This window comes from Zea mays, chromosome 3 (assembly GCF_902167145.1).
Source record: "Zea mays cultivar B73 chromosome 3, Zm-B73-REFERENCE-NAM-5.0, whole genome shotgun sequence".
Classification (NCBI taxonomy): domain Eukaryota; kingdom Viridiplantae; phylum Streptophyta; class Magnoliopsida; order Poales; family Poaceae; genus Zea; species Zea mays.
The window spans coordinates 214,036,737-214,061,771 of NC_050098.1; the positions used below are offsets into that span (position 1 = coordinate 214,036,737).

A 25,035-nucleotide genomic window follows, 5' to 3' on the forward strand; every position below is an offset into this window, starting at 1 on the left:
GTCGCATTCTACTACATGTACGTTGTGACGAATTGTTTTAGCAGTTTCTTTGCTTTGGCTTTCACAAGCCAAAGCTCTCTGGTGTAATTGTGCTAGTGTAAAGAATTGGATGCCTTCTAATCTTTCTTTTAAATAATATCGCAGACCATTAAAGGCTAATCCTACTAGTTGTTTCTCTGCTAAATGAATTTGAAAGCATCGGTTTCTTGTATCTCAGAATCTCCGGATGTAATCATTAACCGATTCATCTTTTGTCTGTCGCAACGACACTAAATCTACCAAATCCAACTCATAGTCACCGGAGAAAAAATGATCATGAAATTTTTGTTCTAGATCCCCCCATGATGAAATGGAATTAGGAGGCAAAGTGGCATACCATGCAAACGCGGTTCCTGTTAGCGATAATGAAAATAAACGTACGCGAAATGCCTCTGTGTCGGCCAATTCTCCCAATTGTGCTAAGAACTGGCCTATATGTTCGCGTGTGTTTTTCCCTTGATCACCCAAAAAATTTGCGAATTCGGGTATCCTGGTTCCCTGTGGGTATGGGTGATGATCAAATCGGTTGTCATAAGGTTTCCGATATGATTGCCCCCCAGGGACCATGCTTACTCCGAGCTTATCTCGGAACGCCCCGGCTATTTCTTCCCTTACTATATCAATGGCAGCCGGTGCGAGACCACCGGCTCTCTGGTCAAACATAGGTGGGGTTGGCTGGATATTAGCATGTTGTCTTTCTCCCCATTGGTTTGAGTTACGTGGTGCATTTTCATTTGCCCTATATGGGTCATAGGTTTGATCGTTTCTTTCCGGCCTCCTGGGTGGGGCCGGAAAGCTTTCCTGGGCTCTGGATCTTGAATTAATGGGTTGATGCATTGTATAGTGCGATGGGAAGTGCTGCTGGGACGGGTGAGGATTCCGGTAACAATCCTCCTCAAAAAGGTCATGTGCGGACTGTCCGGACATTGGCCCGGACCGTCCGTGATTATGTGCAGACCGTCCGTTGTTGTACGCGGACGGTCCGACTGGGTAGTTTAGATTTTGTGTCGTGTGTGGAGGTTCGGGCGCATATCTAGGTAACTCATTAAAAATCGGCCCGACTGTTGTTGGTCCGGATGGTCCGCGCTCACGTGCGGACGGTCCGGGCATGTGCAGATCGGCTGATTTGCTGCCGATTTGCGGTTGCTCAGGGTATGTGTCCATCGGCATCCCATAAAGGGGTTGTGACTGGTCGTGACAACCTGTAGCCGATGTGTTACGCGTGTTACCTCCTAACTCAACCTCGTGCGAAGGAAAATTTGTGATACTAGATTTATCAAATGCACGCACTAGTCTCTTAAGATCGCTTTGCATACCCCCTATGATGTTCTGCATTTGTTCACGCTGATCTTCTACATAATTTCTAAGAGATTGCAGATCGTTGGTATTACTTACATTGGAGATATCTGGCGTGGGTTGGAGCGAAGCCGGATCCGTCGCCCGATGTCGGACGACCTTGTTGTTCCTGTCCACTTTGAAGTTGGCCAAGAACTTTGCTTTCGCCTCCTGGATCATCCGCTCCTTGTGCTCCTCGAACTGGAGCTGCTCGTCAGCCGGCAAGGTTTCCCAAGTCGGCTCTATGATGTTGCTTGGAGAAATATCAGAGCTATCCCTTGAACCGGCCATTGAGGGCCGATTTGATGAGCTTAGATATGTCTTCCCCAGCGGAGTCGCCAAAAAGTATGTTGACGCCTTTTCGGAGCGCCAAATACCCAAGAGAACCAGCAGCGGTGTTCTTTGGTCAGGCGCGGACGGTCCGCGGCCCAGGGCCAGACGGTCCGCGACCTGGCGCGAGGCGGCGGTGCTATCTGGTCAGGCGCGGACGGTCCGCGGCGCAGGGCCGGACGGTCCGCGACCTGGTGCAGGAGCTCGGGTTCCCTGCCTGACGGCCGGACGGTCCGCGCGTGCGCAGGGGCGGCGGAAATCGCCGGCGGCGGCCTGGATCTCGCTCCCGGGAGGGACCCCGTCGGGGAGGAGAGATCCTAGGGGTTGTCTAGGCTCGGGCCGGCCGACCTAGACTCCTCCAATCGGCGTAGAGTCAAAAAGAGGCGAAGGATTTGGAGATTGAGAGGTTAAACCTAAACTAGACTAGAACTACTCCTAGGATAAAATGCGAATAAAAGTTGTATTGATTCGATTGTTGATGATTACAAATCGGCCGTAGACCTCTCTATTTATAGAGGAGGGGGGCTGGACCCTTTACACAACTGATTCCGAGCTAATCCCGCTTATATAGCTAACAACCGTAGCACAAAACTCAGAACCCTAATCTGTTCTGCGCACGCGCGGACCGTTCGGCCCACAGGCGCGGACCGTCCGGACCGCGGACTGTCCGGCCTCAGTCCGCCGGCTTATTTCTGGTTCGAACACGTTGGTTGGTCGCTCAAGCAGTCCTTCACTTCTACATTACCTATAGAATGAGTAAGAAAAGCCTGCCACCCTACGCCACGCCATGGCATCATTATTGCCGAGTTTAAATAGCCGGTCCCTTCCGTGCAGTGCCCATAGCGATACAATAGTTCTAGAACAGTGTTTGCAGTGCCTGCAACTAACAACCGTTGAAGTTGAACCGATCCTTGTCAATCTCAACGACGGTTCCATCCCCGATCAAATTCCACGCTACGCCATCACCCTCCACGAGCCAGCCCCGGCCCGCCCGTCCAGTCCACCGTGCCGTGCGGTCTGCAGTGCCGCCGCCGCGTCACTTTTGCCGTGCCACATAAACAAATCCGTCGCCGTTCGTGACGCGCTGGAGAAAGAGATCCCGTCCCGTCTGAACTCTTGTAAACCATGCGTTCTGCATGCGTCCCGTATCCTCGTCTGTTGCTGTTGGGGTCAGGTCAGTGTTGGCGGTCGCGGCACAGCACAGCACAGGCCTCCATGCAGTAACGCAATACAATACTACTGACCGCTGACTGCTGTGCTGTAGTATCGGTTCCCCGGGCCGTGTGCCTGCCGGGGAGGGGATACAAATAGTAGCGCGTGCCGTGCGTGTGACATTCTGAGTTCAGGGCCTGGGCTGCCGTTACCTTTGTTGGCGTTGGAAGTTGGACACAGCCCGCGGTACCGCACCACCGGCCCGGTTCGCGGTGCAATAAATTCGACGCGCCGCTGCCTGTGCGGCTGTGCCTGCCGCGCCGCTCGTCTCGACAGACACACGCCCACGGAGACTCGGAGAGGGAGGAGGGAGGGAGGAGGGGAGAGGCCGAGAGCACAGGGAACAGACAGACATGGTCACGGGATCCATGAAGCACCTCGTGCAGGTGGAGCCGGCAAGGGAGGCGGCGGCGGAGGGCGGGGCGCCATCGGCGGGGCCCACGTACCGATGCGCGGCCGGTGGCAACGCCGCGTCGCCGCCCGCCGTGCCGGGGCTCGAGTGCTGCTGGGACATATTCCGGTACGTCGTCCGTTTTCCGCGCGCCGCCGCGCGTGCGTCATCCTTCCTTCCTTCCCAGCCGTCCTTCTCTCGATTTTCTCCCCGCGCGCGCGCGCGCGCGTAGGCGTACAGATAGATCTGTTCTTGCCCCCCGGGATTCGCAATGCCAGGCTCCAGCCTGTGGGTTGCGCTCACCATCGATATGAACCCACCGCGATCCTCCGTAGGAACTACTCGTACTTTGTTTTCTTCCAAACCTGGTTCTGACGGGCTCGTGCGCGTCATGCGCCTCCGTGCAGCTTGTCCGTGGAGAAGTGCCCCGACAACAAGATGCTGGGCCGCCGCGAAATCGTCCACGGAAAGGTCGGTGATCGCGGCCCGCAGCCTGCTTCCATACCCGCGCCCGTGGGGGTTCCGTTCCATACCTGCGTGCATGCGGTGCTTTGGTTTTTAATGCTCTGCTGAATTCCACTGTCGCCTCTTTGTCTCACGCGTCCTCAGGCTGGCAGCTACACATGGCTGACTTACAAGCAGGTATACGACACCGTGCTCGATGTTGGGTCTGCCATCCGGAGCTGTGGCGTCGGCAAGGTATGGGCGTTTGCTTGGCTTATTGCGCGTGATCTTCCACGTTGAGAGGCTAGACCTGTTTGTTTATTTTCTACATTATTGGCCATGCTGATGTATCTATCGCTCGCTCACAGTTGCGTGTATGATTGTCTGCAGGGCGGCCGGTGTGGCATCTATGGAGCCAATTCTCCTGAGTGGGTCATCAGTATGCAGGTGCACTTATTGTACTAGCAAGCAATATCCGGAACCCAACTAGAAACATAGGATGATATTGTGTATTCAGCAGACACTGAATAAAAGAAAAGACAATTAGCCTCGTTGCTACAAGCCCTACTGATACAACTTTCTTGTTCCACCAAAGAAAAAGATGGCCAGAGCATTTAACTTTTCATAACGTGCTGGAATTTATTGGAAAGCAAAATTCTTCTTTAGTACATAGTTTTTGACTTGGTCAATTGTTTGGTCATTTTGGGGAGAACGTCTCTGGAGAAGTCTGTGTAAATTTCTGTCGATGTGGATGCCAGGATTCTACTATCTAACGAATATATTTCTGAATCCTTTTGTTTATTGACTATATCACAACTTTCACAATGCTACCCCCCCCTTTTACCATGTTGCTTATGCACTCCATTGCTTAATCGTTCAGGCCTGCAATGCCCATGGCATCTACTGTGTGCCACTATATGACACGCTTGGTAAGCTTTTTTGTTTGTACCGAACAATGAAAATTCTTCAGAATTATCATGTTCTCAAAGCAAATTGTCAAATCACAACATGTGTACACAGTCACACACGCATGCATGTTAAAGGTCCTATTTGGTAAGCTGATAACAATGGTCCACTGCATCTACTGTCAACTTTTATGGCTGTAGGTGCCGGGGCAGTAGAATTCGTATTGTGCCATGCAGAGGTACAAATTGCTTTTGTTGAGGAAAAGAAGATCGGAGAGGTATGCTTCTTGATTGGAACCATTTGATAACTTCTCTACCCTTGTCCGCATAGTAGAATTTGATGCAACTTAAAATTGTTGTTTTTTTAACCAGCTTATAAGTTGTCACTACAAAAACAAGACATGATTTTATCAACTATATCAACCCTATTAAGTTTTTCTCATATGACCTTTGTTGTGACAAAGAATGCTACAGCACGAATGTAAAAATATGATTTACATTTTTCTTATAGCGAAAAAGGTAACAAAACAATACATTATGTGTTAGTTTGATTTATTTGAATAACCCACAGTACATTGTATGTCTAACTTGCTCGATCTATCAAGAATATCTTGTGCTAGGCTCTTTGTTTGGGCATTTCAAATAATTCATTGTTTTTTCAGATGCTCAAGACATTTCCCAATGCGACCAAATATCTGAAAAGTAAGTTCGAGAAATTTTCTGGCTGTGTGGATAAGCTATAATGCAGTTGATTTGACTTACTGATAGTCATTCATTTTGTTTTAAGCACTTGTAAGCTTCGGTAAGGTTGATCCTGGGCACAAGGAAAAAGTTGAACAGAATGGCTTGTCCATCTACTCATGGGAAGAGTTTCTGCAACTGGTAAGGTTCTCCTTTCCTGACCAAATCACACATGGAATGAATAAGTGCTTAGTTACAAGAATATTAATAATGTGTTAAGGCATGTTTTTCATTTCAAATTTATACATTTTTGGGGGCATCCTTGCGAGAAATATGCCTTGATATATCAGTTAGAAAATTATTTTTTTTCTGTTCTACCAACAGGGAGGTAAAGAGAAGTTTGAACTTCCACCCAAGGAAAAGGATGACATATGTACAATAATGTACACCAGTGGAACAACTGGTGATCCTAAGGGAGTACTAATCTCGAACAAGAGCATTGTTACCATTGTTTCAGCAGTAGATGAGTTCCTCAACAACTCAAACGAGCAGGTAGGCCATTCACCCATTCATATTTTGCTTCTGTGTTTTTATCTCAATGCATCGTCTCGTCCTATAACAAGATATTGTTTTCTTCTATCAGCTTAACATGGATGACGTTTACATTTCCTATCTTCCGCTTGCTCATATATTTGACCGGGTGATTGAAGAGGTGTTCATTCGTCATGGTGCTTCAATTGGATTTTGGCGTGGGGTAAGGATACAAAATACATGTCCTACACTATTACTCACTATCTTTTTTATTAGCACAACAACAACAAAGTCTTTTAGTCCTAAGAAAATTGGAATAGCAAGAGTTGAAACCCAATAGAAACCATAGGTCAAGGTTCATACACATGAATACCTATTTTTCATGTACTCCTATTCAAGGCTAAATCTTTGGTTATATTTCATTCCTTTAAGTTTTCCTTTACTGACTCTTTCCATGTCAACTTCGTCCTTTTAATGTCTCTCTTCCTATTGCTATCGCGCTTTATAGTCCCACTACACACTGGTGCCTTTGAAGGTCCCTATTGAACATATCCAAACCATCTCAACCTGTGTTGGGCAAGCTTCAATTAGTGCTACTCTTAGCCTATCACGTATATCATCGTTCTGAACTCAATCCCTTCTTGTTTGACCACAAATACAACGCAACATACATATTTTCGCAACACTTATCTGTTGAACATGTCGTTTTTAGGTCAAATATTTTGCACCATACAATATAGGAGGTCTAATCATTGTCTTATAGACTTGTCTTTTAGCTTGTGTGGTACAATCTTTTCATACAAAACCATAGATGATTGATGCTACTTTAACCATCATGTTTTGATTCTATGGCTAACATCTTCGTCAATACCCCCTTCTCTTTGTAGCATTGGTCCTAAATACTGAAAGGTATTTTCCTTGGGCACTACTTGATCTTTCAAACTAATATCTCCTTCCTCATGTGTAATAGTGTCGAATTTACATCTCATATATTTGGTTTTATTTTTACCGAGTCTAAACATTTGGACTCTAAAGTCTCCTGCCACTACTCTAGTTTCCTATTTATTACTGTTTGACTTTTACCAATTAGCATTACATTGTCCGCAAAAAGTATACACCAAGGGATATCCTCTTGTATGTTCCTTATAACCTTATCCATCATTAAGAAAGAACGGCAAGGGCTCAAAGCTTATTCTTTTAATGTAGTTCTGTTCTAATCGAAAAGTCGTATGTGTCTTCATCACTTGTTCGAATACTACGCTAATAGGTATAGCTTTAACCATGCCATCTAAGTATTTCAAAAAAAAATCTCTTAGCACTCTAATCGTGGCCTTCTTGGGGTGCTTATGCACTAAATTACATTTAAGACCAAATCACCCTTGACAAGCTTAACTAAGATAATCCTATCTCCTTGCCTTATCACATCCACCACACTGTTCTTGAGGCTCTTATGATCTTATCAATCAAAACTCCTACTCTATTTGCTATTTGCAACTGTCCCCGTTTACCAAGACTTGAAGCTGGTATTGTCCACCTCTTTCGCCTTATGACCTTTCCGTTTAGTTTCTTGGAAGCATAAGATATTTACGTGTCTCCTAGTCGTTATCTCAACTTAACTTACCTGACCCTACATTCCAACTACCTTTTTTATTAGCGCAATTTGATCAATAAGCATTCTGCTCCAGGATGTCAAACTCTTGGTTGAAGACATTGGAGAACTCAAACCAACAGTTTTTTGTGCTGTTCCACGTGTTCTAGACAGAATTTATGGAGGTATACTGCAAATTGATTAAATATTCTTTTTACCGTGCCTTCTAGAAGAAATATTCATATACTGTTGTGTTATTCAAATTTTAATCAGGTACTGATGTTTTATTTCACTGATTCAGGATTGCAAGATAAAATTACAGCTGGTGGTTTCCTAAAGAAAACCTTGTTCAATGTTGCTTACAAATAGTAATGCTGTTTTTACATTCTATATACACCAAGGTACATCTCAGTTCATACAGTGATCAAACTCTTAACTTTTACTTCAATCGATTGTGTAGCAAACAAGGCAATATGTTGAAGGGAAACAAGCATGAAGAGGCTGCTGCCATGTTTGATCGCCTGGTCTTCACCAAGGTACGATGAAATGGCGAGAAATTATGATTTCAGAAGTCAGTTTGATCTCTTATTGGTACTTATTTACTGATTGGATTTTTTTTTGTATTCTATATAGGTGAAACGGGGACTAGGTGGAAGGGTTCGCCTGATTCTATCTGGCGCAGCTCCCCTATCTAGACATGTTGAGGAGTATCTGCGTGTGGTAACATGCTCCCATGTCCTTCAAGGATACGGTATTGTCATAAACATCGAAATATACAGTTCCAGATTGACAAAGAAATAAAAGCTACAGCGGTTGCCCAAAATGTCTGATAATCTTAATTGCATATGCTTTTCTCCCTCTCTAGGGCTAACGGAAACCTGTGCTGGGTCCTTTGTTTCCCTGCCGAACAACATGTCCATGCTGGGAACTGTCGGCCCTCCAGTCCCGTATGTCGAAGTACGCCTGGAGTCTGTCCCTGAGATGGGTTATGATGCACTGTCGAGCGAGACGCCTCGTGGGGAAATTTGCATCAGAGGGGACACCTTGTTCTCGGGATACTACAAGCGAGAGGACCTAACCAAAGAAGTCTTGGTCGATGGCTGGTTCCACACAGGTACCATCGGTCCCTGTTCCAGTATTCCTCCAGTGTCTGATCGGACGTGTCCATGTCAGCATCACTGTGAGTCAAGAAAATGTCAAGGGAAAGAAAATGTGAAGGGAACTGGTGCTTTCGTAGCCGTGCTTTGTCAACAATTTGCATTAACTCCCGGAAGATCATTGATAACTGTCTTGAAAGAGATCCTGATTTAACTTGCCATCAGAAATGCCTTTGAAATTTTCCCAAGTCTAACGTTTGTTCACTGCCAAATATTAATATTTACTGCAGGAGACATTGGTGAGTGGCAGTCTGACGGAAGCATGAAGATCATTGACCGCAAGAAGAACATCTTCAAGCTCTCACAGGGAGAGTACGTTGCGGTTGAGAATCTGGAGAACATCTTTGGTCAAACTCCTGCTGTTGATTCGGTACAGCTCAAAACAGTCTTCATCTACACAGTCTAAGTGTTCTGCAGCAAATGGTTACAAATAATTCCATAATCCATCTCTAAGTCTAAACGATACATCTTCAGATTTGGGTCTACGGCAACAGCTTCGAGTCGAGCCTGGTAGCAGTTGTGAACCCCAACACACAAGCACTGGAGCGCTGGGCAGAGTCGAACGGGGTAACTGGAGAATTTGCCACGATATGCGAAGACCCTAGAGCGAGAGAGTTCATCTTGGGAGAGCTTACAAAGATGGGTAAAGAAAAGAAGGTAATAAGACTGAAACCGAAAACGTCGTTCTCTATCTATTTTGAATGATTTTGCTCCTCGCAGTGGCCTCAGCAAATGATCTTATGTATCGTCGTTCTCTTAATCCTGGTGCAACAGCTCAAAGGCTTTGAGCTCATCAGGGCTGTTCATCTGGACCCCGCACCGTTCGACATGGAGCGCGACCTTATCACCCCGACGTACAAGAAGAAGCGGCCACAGCTGCTGAAACACTATCAGGTATGGCAGCAGTTTCAGATAACTCGCTTGGGCTAACGACGTCGGTGAAGCTTGACCTTCGTGTTAATGTTTTTGTCGCTTTTCGTGCAGACCATCATTGACGGTATGTACAATAGCATGAAGTAGGCTCTGCACGGCTCCACCTGTTGCCTCACGGCATGGAGAATCAAAATGCTTTGCTAGCCGTCACCTCGGCAAGCAGACTCCAATGTGAATTGAGATTATTTCATTAGATTGTGTCATTAAAAAGTTATGCTACATGATGTTAGCTAGGTTTTTTTTATCCCTCCTGGCTCCTGAAATTGGCGTACAAGCTGCGTGAATGCACCCGTGTCAGTGTTGCCATCTAAATACCTTAGATAAGCGTATGCCCTGTGCCTCGATTTTTTTAATTTTACCTTTTAAAAAAACATATTTACATCCCCTAGTGATCAAAACTTGACTTCAGACTCCAGGGGCGCCGAGATAATATGGCTTATGATGCCGAGATTGCATGCCCTATTGATGATATAGTGCTAATGTGGCAGCTACCTTAGTGTCACATATCTTGTTGCTAAGGTCCGACAGCTATATCTCGACGAGCATTTTTTTCCCTCGCTCGTCTCTCCCCTGCTCGAGCTCTCACTAGCATTTCATGTCTGACGAGCGCTGTCCACATAGGGCTGGGCAAAAAACCCCTAACCCGAACCCGGAATACCCGAACCCGAAATACCCGAAACCCGAATTTTGTTTGGGAATTTCGGGTAGCAACTTGCAAAACCCGAAATTATTTCGGGTAATTCGGGTATCACAATCGGGTACCCGAAATACCCGAATTACCCGAACTTTCATGTGTCATGTACTCATGTCATGCTTAATTATTAATTTGTACATCTATAATTATGTGTAAGTGTGCATAACTTGTAATTGTAGATTGCTTGTGTTTTATATGTCCATGTATATCATTATTCAAACTATATTTTTATACTAATTTAATAGGGTATATGTGTTTTTATGAAGCCAACACAATAATTCGGGTAGTTCGGGAATACCCGAACCCGAACCCAAAATTCCGGGTACCCGAATTTTCGGGTATTGAAAAACCCGTTGTAATTTCGGGTATCGATTCTCAAAACCCGAAATTTTTAAAACCCGAATTACCCGACCCGAAAATTTCGGGTAACCCGAACGCCCACCCCTAGTCCACATGCACGAAGGTAGCGCTGAAAAAAAGTTCGACACTCGTGGGCCAGCTAGCTTAAGACTAATGCTCCGTTTGGATGTTAATATTGGAGTGAATGAAATTGAATTGGGTTGAATACCAAATCAGAGATAGTATTGAAATAACATGTAACTCCAATTATATTGTTTGGATATCATTGAATTGTAGTTTGGAATTGTACGGTCTATTTCCACGTAACCGAGGGGTGAGGCTTTGTTTTGGAAGAGAGAGTTTCTAGTTATAGTCTAATTCCGGGGAATTGAGTCTTTGATTTCAAATCACAATTTCATGTGCAACCAAACAACAGAATTTAGGAAAGCTGATTCTAATTCCAATTATGTGATACAACATCTACATCCAAACGGGATATTAAGTGGCTTTAAGACGGCTTAATGATACGATGCTATGTTGTTACACTATTACAATTATGTTCTTAATTTATTTATTTTTATTTTTTATAGACCCAATGCTAGATATATAGTTTAAAATAAGTTGCTAAATTTTTATATATTCTTTTATTTGATGTATAATGAAAATATATAATCTCTACTATATAAAAGCACCAGTTTCAACGGTCGTCCTGCGTCATTTTTTATATAAAGCACCTTACACTTCTTTGAAATCTAATATGCAGTCCAACTTTAACGTTCATGACCATGCCCCGCCGCAACCCTTGCATACGCCACCGCCTCCTCCTCCCTCCCCGGAAATTTTCCTTACCGTCCATTCTGCCGTTATACAATCACAACCGCCCGATCCCGTGATCCAGTCCACGTGTGACAGTCGCGTCCTCTGTTTCTGCTCCTCGTTCAATCTGTTCTCCTCCCTGTTTCCTCCGCCTCCTCTCCCGCTATTCAGTTGCAGCGGTTGAAATAATCTTTGTGCATGGGTCTTAGTTAGTTTACTTAAGGTTGTTTTTTTATTCCCAGGTTAGGCGCATGGTCATCTGTTGGCTGTACGCAAGTGGAGCACTGACAAGCGCGTTTGTTCGCTTGGGTGCGCGTAGTTGTGGTCGTCATGCCTTGATGTGTGGGATGGCACACGAAGTGGAGGGATGTGTCGAGCTTCTCGCGTGGCCGTTGGCCACGTTCTGTTGAATCCTTTTTATTCAGTGAAACAGAGTCAAAAAAGTTGCGCAGTTTTACGCAGCACCAAAAATCTGAGTGTGTCCATTCTATTCGTGTGAGTTCTGTGTGTTTGTGAAAGGCTGCAGCGGGAGCTCGCCGACAACAGGAGGTTGAGTCTCCGGCAACAGTAGGTGTTCCCGCTCGGTGTCGCCGGCGTCACGGGTCCACATAAGTCCCTGTGGACCAGCTCCAGTGCGCGCTCCGCCCGCCACTGTGTCTGGTCAAGGAACGCCGTCTGTCGCTGCTTGCCGGCGAGACACGCCTCACAGAGTTGGTCCACCTGCTCGATGGATGGCAGTCCACGAACGAGCTCCTCTCGTGCCATCTTCCTCAGCGCCGGCATGTTGATGTGGTCGAGCCTGGCATGCCACCGCCACACTTTCTTCGCCGCGCGCTGCCAGGCACACCGGCCTGCCACGTTGACGTTGAGCACATACAGCTGGTTGCCTGCACGTGGGATCCTCGCCAGCAGTCGCCCCTCAGGCTCCGGAATCTCCATGCCACCGCGCCGGAGGTGGACGTCGTAGTCGGCCTCCTGTAACTGGCCGAGGCTCACGATATTCGTCGTGAGTAGCGGGATGTAGTAAACGCCGATGAAGGAGTGATGCTCGCCATTCTTGCACTTGAACAGCATGGTCCCGCGCCCTTTGAAAGGGAAATAGGGTCAAACATTTTCCTAAATAATTTTGGTGGTTGAATTGCCCAACACAAATTATTGGACTAACTAGTTTGCTCTAGATTATGAGTTCTACAGGTGCCAAAGGTTCATCACAAACCAATAAAAAATCCAAGAAAGGGTTCAAATAAAAAGAGCAAAAGACAACCGAAGGCTGTCCTGGTCTGGCGCACCGGACTGTCCGGTACACCAGGGAGTCCCACTCCGAACTTGCCACCTTCGAGAATTTGGGGAGCCACTCCGCTATAATTCACCGGATTGTCCGATGAAACACCGGACTATCCGGTGTGCTAGCGGAGTAACGGCTAATAAGCGCCAACGGTCGTCTGCAAAAGGTGAACAGTGAGCTACAGTGCGCGGACAGTGCGCGCAGAAGTCAGAGCAGGCGCAGATGGCGCACCGGACAGTGAACAGTGATTGTCCTGTGCACCACCGGACTGCCCGGTGGCCCCACAAGTCAGAGCTCCAACGGTCGAACCCTAACGGTTGGGTGACGTGGCTGGCGCACCGGACTGTCCGGTGCGCCCTTCGCAGACAGCCTTCCCCAACGGCCACTTTGGTGGTTGGGCTATAAATACCCCCAACCATCCACACTTCAAGGCATCCAAGTTTTCAGCCAACACATTCAATACAATGCATAAATAGAGTGAATCAAAATCTCTCGAAGTCCCAATTCCACTCAAAGCAATAGTGACTAGAAGAGAAAGTTTGCCGTGTTCATTTGAGCTCTTGCGCTTGGATCGCTTTTCTTCTTCCTCCTTTCTTGTTCTCAAGATCATTGTAATCAAAGCAAGAGACACCAAGTTGTGGTGGTCCTTGTAGTGGACTAAGTGTCCCATTTGATTGAACAGAAAAGCTCACTCGGTCTAGGTGACCGTTTGAGAGAGGGAAAGGGTTGAAAGAGACCCGGTCTTTGTGACCACCTCAACGGGGAGTAGGTTTGCAAGAACCGAACCTCGGTAAAACAAATCATCGTGTCATCCGCTCTTATTTGCTTATGATTTGTTTTTCGCCCTCTCTTTCGGACTCGACTTTATTTCTAACGTTAACCCCGGATTGTAGTTGTGCTTAAACTTTATAAATTTCAGATTTGCCTATTCACCCCCCTCTAGGCGACTTTCAATTGGTATCAGAGCTCGGTACTTCATTAGAGCCTAACCGCTCGAAGTGATGTCGGGAGATCACGCCAAGAAGGAGATGGTGACCGGCGAGAAGCCCGCTACAATCCACGGGAAGGCTCCATCAAAGGAGTCAGGCACCAAGCACAAGGAGGAATCCCCTCCACGCGTCAAGTCGCATCGGAGTGGCGACAAGAAGAAGAAGATGAAGAAAGTGGTCTACTACGAGACCGACTCTTTGTCGCCATCCACCTCCGGCTCCGACGCACCGTCCGTAACTTCTAAGCGCCATGAGCGCAAGAAGTTTAGTAAGATCCCCTTACGCTATTCTCGCATTTCCAAACGCACCCCTTTACTTTCCGTCCCACTAGGCAAACCACCGGTTTTTTACGGTGAAGATTATTGTTTGTGGAGTGATAAAATGAGGCACCATCTAACCTCACTCCATGCTAGTATTTGGGACATTGTTGAGTTTGGTGCGCAGGAACCATCCATGGGGGATGAAGGCTATGACTCGGATGAGGTAGCCCAAATCCGGCACTTCAACTCCCAAGCCACTACTATACTCCTCGCCTCTCTAAGTCGAGAGGAGTATAATAAGGTGCAAGGGTTGAAAAGTGCCACAGAGATTTGGGACGTGCTCAAGACCGTGCACGAAGGAGACGAGGTGACCAAGATCACCAAGAGGGAAACGATCAAGGAGGAGCTCGGTCGCTTCATGCTCAACCAAAGAGAGGACCCGCAAGCCATGTACAACCGGCTAAAGACCTTGGTGAACCAAGTGCGCAACCTCGGGAGCACAAAGTGGGATGACCATGAGATGGTCAAGGTTATTCTAAGATCACTTGTTTTTCTTAATCCTACTCAAGTACAATTAATTCGTGGTGATCCTAGATATAAGCTAATGTCTCCCGAGGAAGTGATAGGAAAATTTGTGAGCTTTGAATTGATGATCAAAGGCTCCAAGAAAATCATCGAGCAAGGCGCCTCCTCCACACCCGATGTACAACCGGTCGCATTCAAGGCGATGGAGGAAAAGAAAGAAGAGTCTACATCAAGTAGACTCCCTATCGACGCCTCCAAGCTCGACAACGAGGAGATGGCGCTCATCATCAAGAGCTTCCGCCAAATCCTCAAGCAAAGGAGGGGGAAGGATTACAAACCCCGCTCCAAGAAGGTTTGCTACAAATGTGGTAAGCCCGGTCATTTTATCGCTAAATGTCCTTTATCCAGTGATAGTGACAGGGATAACGACAAGAGGGGGAATAAAAAGGAGAAGAAGAGGTACTTCAAGAAGAAGGGCGACGATGCCCATGTTTGTCGGGAGTGGGACTCCAACGAGAGCTCCACCGACTCCTCCTCCGACGAGGACACCGCCAACATCGCCGTCAACAAAGGCCTCCTCTTCCCCAACATCGGCCACAAGTGCCTCATGGCAAAGGACGGCAATAATAAGAAGGTAAAAACAAGATCCTCCACTAAGTATGCAACATCTAGTGATGAAGCTAGCTCTAGTGATGATGAGGATAATTTATTTACACTTTTTGCCAACCTAAACATGCAACAAAAAGAAAAATTAAATGAATTAATTAGTGCTATTCATGAGAATGATGAACTCTTGGATAGCCAAGAGGACTTCCTTATTAAGGAAAACAAAAAACATGTTAAGGTTAAAAATGCTTATGCTCAAGAGGTAGAGAAAAATGAAAAATTGACTAGTGAGCTTAGTACTTGCCATGATATTATATCCAACCTTAGAAATGAAAATGCCAAATTGATTGCTAAGGTTGAGAAGTCTGATGTTTGTGATGATTCAATTGTTAGTCTTAAAAAATGATAATGCCAATTTGATTGCTAAGATTGACAATTTGAATGAATCTCTCTTTAGCCTTAAAATTGAGAATGAAAAATTAATTGCTAAGGCTAAGGAATTAAATGTTTGCAATGTTTCTATTTCCAATCTTAGAAATGAGAATGCTATTTTACATGCTAAGATTGATGAATTAAATGCATGCAAACCCTCTACTTCTAGTGTTGATCAAATTTCTATTTGCACTAGATGTAGAGACATTAATGTTGATGCTATCCATGATCACTTAGCTTTAATTAAACAACAAAATGATCACATAGCTCAACTTAGTGCCAAAATTAATGAGCATGACTTAGAAAATGAAAATTTTAAATTTGCTAGAAGCATGCTCTATAATGGGAGACGCCCTGGCGTTAAGGATGGCATTGGCTTCCAACAGGGAGACAATGTCAAGCTTAGTGCCCCTAAGAGATTGTCCAACTTTGTTAAGGGCAAGGCTCACATGGTTTAGGATAACGAGGGTTACATTTTATACCCTACCGGTTATCCCGAACACAAAATTAGGAGAATTCATTCTAGGAAGTCTCACTCTGGCTCCCATCATGCTTTTATGTATAAGAGTGAGGCATCTAGTTCTAGGCAATTCACTCATGCTAAATTGCCTAAAAGGAAACCTCCTACTGCATCAAATGAGCCCATTATTTCATTTAAGACTTTTGGTGCATCATATGTTTTAACTAACAAATCAGGCAAAATAGTTGTCAAATATGTTGGGAGCAAACACAAGGGCTCCAAGACTTGTGTTTGGGTACCCAAGGTGCTTGTTTCTAATGTGAAAGGACCCAAGACCGTTTGGGTATCTAAGAACAAGGCCTAAATTTGTTTTGTAGGTTTATGCATCCGGGGGCTCAAGTTGGATCATCGATAGTGGGTGCACAAACCACATGACTGGGGAGAAAAGAATGTTCTCCTCCTATGAGAAAAACCAAGATCCCCAAAGAGCTATTACATTCGGGGATGGAAATCAAGGTTTGGTCAAAGGACTTGGTAAAATTGCTATATCTCCTGACCATTCCATTTCCAATGTTTTTCTTGTAGATTCTTTAGATTATAACTTGCTTTCTGTTTCACAATTATGCAAAATGGGCTACAATTGTCTTTTTACGGATGTAGGTGTTACTGTCTTTAGAAGAAGTGATGATTCAATAGCATTTAACGGAGTATTAGAAGGTCAGCTATACTTAGTTGATTTTAATAGAGCTGAACTCGATACTTGCTTAATTGCTAAGACTAACATGGGTTGGCTCTGACATCGCCGACTAGCCCACGTTGGGATGAAGAATCTTCATAAGCTTCTAAAGGGAGAGCACATTTTGGGACTAACAAATATTTATTTTGAGAAAGACAGGATTTGTGGCGCATGTCAAGCAGGGAAGCAAGTTGGTGCCCATCATCCACACAAGAACATCATGACGACCGATAGACCGCTTGAGCTACTCCACATGGATTTATTCGGCCCGATCGCTTACATAAGCATCGGCGAGAGTAAGTATTGTCTTGTAATTGTGGATGACTATTCTCGCTTCACTTGGGTGTTCTTTTTGCAGGAAAAATCTCAAACCCAAGATACCTTAAAGGGATTCTTGAGACGGGCTCAAAATGAGTTCAACTTAAGGATCAAAAAGATTAGAAGCGACAATGGGACGGAGTTCAAGAACTCTAAAATAGAAGGCTTCCTTGAGGAGGAGGGCATCAAGCATGAGTTCTCTTCTCCCTACACACCACAACAAAATGGTGTAGTGAAGAGGAAGAATAGAACTCTACTTGACATGGCGAGGACCATGCTTGATGAGTACAAGACTTCGGACCGGTTTTGGGCGGAAGCAATCAACACCGCTTGCTACGCCATTAACCGTCTCTACCTTCACCGAATCCTCAAGAAGACATCCTATGAACTCCTTACCGGTAAAAAGCCTAATGTTTCATATTTTAGAGTCTTTGGTAGCAAATGCTTTATTCTTGTTAAAAGAGGTAGAAAATATAAATTTGCTCCTAAGGCTGTAGAAGGCTTTTTACTTGGTTATGATTCGAACACAAGGGCATATAGAGTCTTTAACAAGTCCACTGGACTAGTTGAAGTTTCTTGTGACATTGTGTTTGATGAGACTAATGGCTCTCAAGTAGAGCAAGTTGATCTTGATGAGCTAGATGATGAAGAGGCTCCGTGCGTCACGCTAAGGAACATATCCATTGGGGATGTGTGTCCTAAGGAATCCGAAGAGCCTCCACAAGCACAAGATCAACCATCTTCCTCAATGCAAGCATCTCCACCAACTCAAGATGAGGATCAAGCTCAAGATGATGAAAATGAAGATCAAGAGGAGCCACCTCAAGAGGAGGACAATGATCAAGGGGGAGATGCTAATGATCAAGACAAGGAAGATGATGAGGGTCCAAGACCGTCACACCCAAGAGTCCACCAAGCAATCCAACGAGATCACCCCGTGAACACCATCCTCGGCGATATTCATAAGGGGGTAACAACTAGATCTCATGTTGCTCATTTTTGTGAACATTACTCTTTTGTTTCCTCTATTGAGCCATACAGGGTAGAGGATGCACTAAGAGATTCGGATTGGGTGTTGTCAATGCAAGAGGAACTCAACAACTTCACGAGGAATGAGGTATGGCATTTAGTTCCACGTCCTAATCAAAATGTTATAGGTACCAAGTGGGTATTCCGCAACAAGCAAGATGAGCATGGTGTGGTGATAAGGAACAAAGCACGACTTGTGGCCAAGGGTTATTCACAAGTCGAAGGTTTGGATTTCGGTGAAACTTATGCACCCGTAGCTAGGCTTGAGTTAATTCGTATATTACTTGCCTATGCTACTTACCATGGCTTTAAGCTCTATCAAATGGACGTGAAGAGTGCCTTCCTCAATGGACCAATCAAGGAAGAGATCTATGTTGAGCAACCTCCCGGCTTTGAATATAGTGAGTACCCTAACCATGTTTATAAACTCTCTAAGGCGCTTTATGGGCTCAAGCAAGCCCCAAGAGCATGGTATGAATGCCTAAGAGATTTTCTTATCGCTAATGGCTTCAAAGTCGGAAAAGCCGATCCTACTCTCTTTACTAAAACAATTGCAAATGATTTGTTTGTATGCCAAATTTATGTTGATGATATCATATTTGGGTCTACTAACAAATCTACTTGTGAAGAGTTTGGTAGGATAATGGTTCAAAAATTCGAGATGTCAATGATGGGGGAGTTGATGTATTTTCTAGGATTTCAAGTCAAGCAACTCCAAGAGGTCACCATCATTAGCCAAACGAAGTACATTCAAGACATTCTTACCAAGTTTGGGATGAAGGATGCCAAGGCCATCAAGACACCCATGGGAACTAATGGGCATCTTGACCTTGACATGGGAGGTAAATCCGTAGATCAAAAGGTATACCTGTCGATAATAGGATCTCTACTCTATTTATGTGCATCTCGACCGGATATTATGCTTTCTGTGTGCATGTGTGCAAGGTTCCAAGCCGATCCTAAGGAAGTTCACCTTAGGGCCGTGAAGAGAATCTTGAGATATTTAGTTCATACACCTAAGTTTGGACTTTGGTACCCCAAGGGATCCTCTTTTGATTTATTAGGATATTCCGATGCTGATTGGGCAGGGTGCAAAATTGATAGAAAGAGCACATCAGGGACTTGTCAGTTTTTGGGGAGATCCCTAGGCTATTGTTGCGTGCAATTGCTTTGGATGAGGCAAACCCTTAGGGACTATGGCTACAAATTTAGCAAAGTCCCTCTCCTATGTGATAATGAGAGTGCAATCCGCATGGCGGACAATCCCGTTGAGCACAGCCGCACTAAGCACATAGCCATTCGGTATCACTTTTTGAGGGATCACCAACAAAGGGGGATATCGAGATTGCATATGTTAGCACCAAAGAACAATTAGCCGATATCTTTACCAAACCACTAGATGAGAAAACCTTTACCAAACTTAGGCATGAGCTAAACATTCTTGATTCTAGGAATTTTGATTGATATTTTGCACACATAGCTCATTTATATACCTTTGATCATATCTCTTTTATGTCTATGACTAATATGTTTTCAAGTGTACTCTTATGCTTAGTCATAGAATTGAAAGGGAAATGGAGTATTCGGCAAAGACGACGCTTCCACTCAACTCCATCGGTATTAATTCCTCTTTGCCGGTATTCCGCAAGCTCTCCACATTGGTATAATCTTCACTCATATTTATTTGCCATTGGGAGAAAGTAATGAAGGGCTTGTATTTCACTCACAAGTATCCGTTTTTGGCGATTCATGCCAAAGGGGGAGAAAGTATGAGCCCAAAGCAAAAGGACCGCACCACCACCGTATTCTAAAAATGAAGTTTTCAAATTGATATCTTATTGTATTCAAAAAAGGGGGAGAAAGTATCTTCAAAATTTGTAAAACCCTCTTGAACACTAAGAGGAGAATTTCATTCAGGGGGGGGTTTTGTTTAAGTCAAAGGAAAAGCATTTGAAACAGGGGGAGAAAATTTCAAATCTTGAAAATGCTTCTTTCAGTCTTATTCATGTACCTTTGATTATTTGCAAAAGTTTTTGAAAAAGAATTTTACAAAGAATTTGCAAAACAAAACTTATGATGCAAGTGTGGTCCAAAATTTTAAATAAGAAGAAAACAATCCATGCATATCTATTGAAATAATTATATTGGTTTCAAATCAAAGCAACCTTTTGCACTCACCTTATGCAAACTAGTTCAATTCTGCACTTTTATATTTGCTTTGGTTTGTGTTGGCATCAATCACCAAAAAGGGGGAGATTGAAAGGGAAATAGGGTCAAACCTTTTCCTAAATAATTTTGGTGGTTGAATTGCCCAACACAAATTATTGGACTAACTAGTTTGCTCTAGATTATGAGTTCTACAGGTGCAAAGGTTCATCACAAACCAATAAAAAGTCCAAGAAAGGGTTCAGATAAAAAGAGCAAAAGACAACCGAAGGCTGCCCTGGTCTGGCGCACCGGACTGTCCGGTGCACCAGGGAGTCCCACTCCGAACTTGCCACCTTCAGGAATTTGGGGAGCCACTCCGCTATAATTCACCGGACTGTCCGATGTGCCAGCGAAGTAACGGCTAACAAGCGCCAATGGTCGTCTGCAAAAGGTGAACAGTGAGCTACAGTGCGCGGATAGCGCGCGCAGAAGTCAGAGCAGGCGCAGATGGCGCACCGGACAGTGAACAGTTGAGAGCACCTAGAGGGGGGGGTGAATAGGTGATCCTGTAAAACTTAAACTTATAGCCACCAAAAACTTGTTTAAGTGTTAGCACAGTAATTGCCAAGTGGCTAGAGAAGAGTCTCAACACAACACAACAACCACACAGATATCAATCACAGAGATGGCACAGTGGTTATCCCGTGGTTCGGCCAAGACCAACGCTTGCCTACTCCACGTTGTGGCGTCCCAACGGACGAGGGTTGCAATCAACCCCTCTCAAGCGGTCCAAAGACCAACTTGAATACCACGGTGTTGCTTTGCTTTTCTTAATCCCGTTTGCGAGGAATCTCCACAACTTGGAGCCTCTCGCCCTTACAAAAGATGTTCACAAAGAAGCACAGAGCAAGGGAGGGATTAGCAACGCACACAAGACACAAAAATCAGAGTGTCAACACGCACACAAGTCGCAACAAGAGCTCGCAACACAACCCAATGAGTTCACAACTCAACTAGAGCTCTATATGCTATCACAATGAAACAAATGTGCGGAATCGATGTCTTGGTGCTTAGGAATGTTGTAAGAATGCTTGGTGTGCTCCTCCATGCGCCTAGGGGTCCCTTTTATAGCCCCAAGGCAGCTAGGAGCCGTTGAGTACATTCCAGGAAGGCAGTTCTTGCCTTCTGTCGCCTGGCGCACCGGACAGTCCGGTGCGGATTTCTTTCCTTCTGTGGCGCAGCCGACCGTTGGCGCCTGAGAGCCATTGGCGCACCGGACAGTCCGGTGCCCCTTCTAGCCGTTGGCTCGGCCACGCGTCGCGCGCGGATCGCGCAACCGACCGTTGGCCCGGCCGACCGTTGGCTCACCAGACAGTCCGGTGCACACCGGACAGTCCGGTGAATTATAGCCGTACGCCGTTAATCTTTTCCCGAGAGCGACGAGTTCGCCTGTGAACGACTCATCGGACTGTTCGGTGCACCACCGGACAGTCCGGTCATTTATAGCCGTACAGCGCCGTCGAAGTCCCGAGAGCAGCAAGTTCGCCAGAGTCTGTCTGGCGCACCGGACACTGTCCGGTGCACCACCGGACAGTCCGGTGCACCCAGACAGAGCAGACTTTGGCTGTACAAGCCAAGTCATATCCAATTCGATTTTTCCTGTTTCTAGCACTTAGACACAATACATTAGTTTCCAAAACAATGTACTAAGGCTTAGAAACATACCTTTACTCTTGATTTGCACTTTGTCCATCCATGGGCATAGATTTACATTTAAGCACTTGTGTTGGCACTCAATCACCAAAATACTTAGAAATGGCCCAAAGGCACATTTCCCTTTCAATCTCCCCCTTTTTGGTGATTTATGCCAACACAACATAAAGCAACTAGAAAAAGTGCAATATCAAAGCAAATGAACACTCAAAATTGTTTTGATTCATATTTGGCATATATGGATCATTCTTTGCCACCACTTGGTTTGTTTTTGCAAATCAAACTCAAATTTCTATCTCTAAGTCAAATTCACATGTAGAGACATAAAGAGAGGTATTCCAAAAGAATTTGATCAAGAATTTCAAAAACTCCCCCTTTTTCCCATAATCAACACTTCTCCCCACAATAGGCCAACTTTTGACAAAAGAGACAATACAAGAGTTTTGACAAACCAAAAGCTCTATTCTACTATTTTCAAAATTTCTCAAGTGGTAGCTGATCCATCTATTGCTTTGGCCTTTATTTTCTCCCCCTTTGGCATCAAGCACCAAAACGGGATCAATCTTGGCCCTTTAACCCCATTGCCTTACCAAAATCTTCAAATAAGAGTACCAAGGCAATAAGATTATAGAGATGAACTTGGAATAAGTTACCCTCTCATCGGAGTGCAGTGGAAGTCTTGCATGGTCCAAGTTCACCTTTTCCCTTTCAATTCTCCTTCGAGACTAAATCAGGCAAACTCAAGCACATGGTTAGTCTCAAAGGGTCAAGTTGTAACACATCTCCCCCTAAATATGTGCATCACTTGCAAAAGGACTTGTGAGGTCCGGGGAGTGCTTGTACAACTTGAGCACCATCAATAAGCAACAAAATGCATATGGAACATGATCAAAGGCATAAATACATGCATGCTATAAATCAATCCATGTTCCGCGAATCTAGGACATTTAGCTCACTACGCAGCCTGCAAAAGGTCTTCTCATCTAAAGGCTTAGTGAAGATATCGGCTAGCTGGTTCTCGGTGCTAACATGAAACACTTCGATATCTCCCTTTTGCTGGTGGTCTCTCAAAAAGTGATGCCGGATGTCAATGTGCTTTGTGCGGCTGTGCTCAACAAAATTTTCCGCTATTCGGATAGCACTCTCATTGTCACATAGGAGTGGGACTTTGCTCAGGTTGTAGCCAAAGTCCCGGAGGGTTTGCCTCATCCAAAGTAGTTGCGCGCAACACTATCCTGCGGCAACGTACTCGGCCTCAGCGGTGGATAGGGCAACAGAGGTTTGTTTCTTAGAACTCCATGACACCAGGGACCTTCCTAGGAATTGGCACGTCCCCGATGTACTCTTCCTATCGACCTTACATCCAGCATAGTCGGAATCTGAATATCCAATTAAGTCAAAGGTAGACCCCTTTGGATACCAGATCCCGAAGCAAGGAGTAGCGACTAGATATCTAAGAATTCGCTTCACCGCCACTAAGTGACACTCCTTAGGATCGGATTGAAATCTAGCACACATGCATACGCTAAGCATAATGTCCGGTCTACTAGCACATAAATAAAGTAAAGACCCTATCATTGACCGGTATGCTTTTTGATCAACGGACTTACCTCCTTTGTTGAGGTCGGTGTGTCCGTCGGTTCCCATCGGAGTCTTTGCGGGCTTGGCATCCTTCATCCCAAACCGCTTGATCAAGTCTTGCGTGTACTTGGTTTGAGAGATGAAGGTCCCATCCTTGAGTTGCCTCACTTGGAACCCAAGGAAATAGCTTAACTCGCCCATCATCGACATCTCGAATTTCTGAGTCATCACCCTGCTAAACTCTTCACAAGACTTTTGGTTAGTAGAACCAAATATTATGTCATCGACATAAATTTGGCACACAAAAAGATCACCATTGCAAGTCTTAGTAAAAAGAGTTGGATCGGCTTTCCCAACCTTGAAAGCATTAGCAATTAAAAAGTCTCTAAGGCATTCATACCATGCTCTTGGGGCTTGCTTAAGTCCATAGAGCGCCTTAGAGAGCTTACACACGTGGTCGGGGTACCGTTCATCCTCGAAGCCAGGGGGTTGCTCCACGTACACCTCCTCCTTGATCGGCCCGTTGAGGAAAGCGCTCTTCACATCCATTTGGAACAACCTGAAGGAATGGTGAGCGGCATATGCTAGCAAGATACGAATTGATTCTAGCCTAGCCACAGGAGCAAAAGTCTCCTCAAAATCCAAACCTGCGACTTGGGCATAACCTTTTGCCACAAGTCGAGCCTTGTTCCTTGTCACCACCCCGTGCTCGTCCTGTTTGTTGCGGAACACCCACTTGGTTCCCACAACGTTTTGCTTGGGACGAGGCACCAGTGTCCAAACTTCATTACGCTTGAAGTTGTTTAGCTCCTCCTGCATGGCCAACACCCAGTCCGGATCTAGCAAGGCCTCTTCTACCCTGAAAGGCTCAATAGAAGAGACAAAGGAGTAATGCTCACAAAAATTAGCTAATCGAGAACGAGTAGTTACTCCCTTGCTAATGTCACCCAAAATTTGGTCGACGGGATGATCCCTTTGAATCGTCGCTCGAACTTGGGTTGGAGGTGCCGGTTGTGCTTCTTCCTCCATCACATGATCATCTTGTGCTCCCCCTTGGTCACACGCCTCTTCTTGATGAACCTGTTCATCATCTTGAGTTGGGGGGTGCACCATTGTTGAGGAAGAAGGTTGATCTTGCTCCAATTGTTCCTGTGGTCGAACCTCGCCAATCGCCATGGTTCGCATTGCGGCCGTTGGAACATCTTCTTCATCTATATCATCAAGATCAACAACTTGCTCTCTTGGAGAGCCATTAGTCTCATCAAATACAACGTCGCTAGAGACTGCAACCAAACCCGATGATTTGTTGAAGACTCTATACGCCTTTGTATTTGAGTCATAACCTAACAAAAACCCTTCTACGGCTTTGGGAGCAAATTTGGAATTCCTACCCTTCTTCACTAGAATGTAGCATTTACTCCCAAAAACTCGAAAATACGAAACATTGGGTTTGTTACCGGTTAGTAGCTCATACGACGTCTTCTTGAGGAGGCGATGAAGGTAGACCCTGTTGATGGCGTGGCAAGCCGTGTTCACGGCTTCCGACCAAAAGCGCTCG

General features: G+C 45.2%; 1 protein-coding gene across 1 annotated transcript; it reads left to right on the plus strand.

The window, feature by feature from the left end:
• The first annotated feature begins 3,173 nt into the window (after positions 1-3,173).
• Positions 3,174-9,792, plus strand: LOC100383523 (putative AMP-dependent synthetase and ligase superfamily protein). The gene is made up of 19 exons (NM_001176171.1): positions 3,174-3,436; positions 3,715-3,778; positions 3,917-4,006; positions 4,142-4,198; positions 4,632-4,680; positions 4,858-4,934; positions 5,319-5,358; positions 5,444-5,538; positions 5,722-5,889; positions 5,981-6,091; positions 7,554-7,641; positions 7,758-7,824; positions 7,917-7,992; positions 8,090-8,207; positions 8,322-8,570; positions 8,844-8,983; positions 9,088-9,270; positions 9,388-9,507; positions 9,598-9,792. Exons 1-19 carry the CDS (start codon positions 3,270-3,272, stop codon positions 9,631-9,633), a joined length of 1,995 nt encoding a protein of 664 aa, NP_001169642.1. The 5' UTR covers positions 3,174-3,269; the 3' UTR covers positions 9,634-9,792.
• Positions 9,793-25,035: the final 15,243 nt, after the last annotated feature.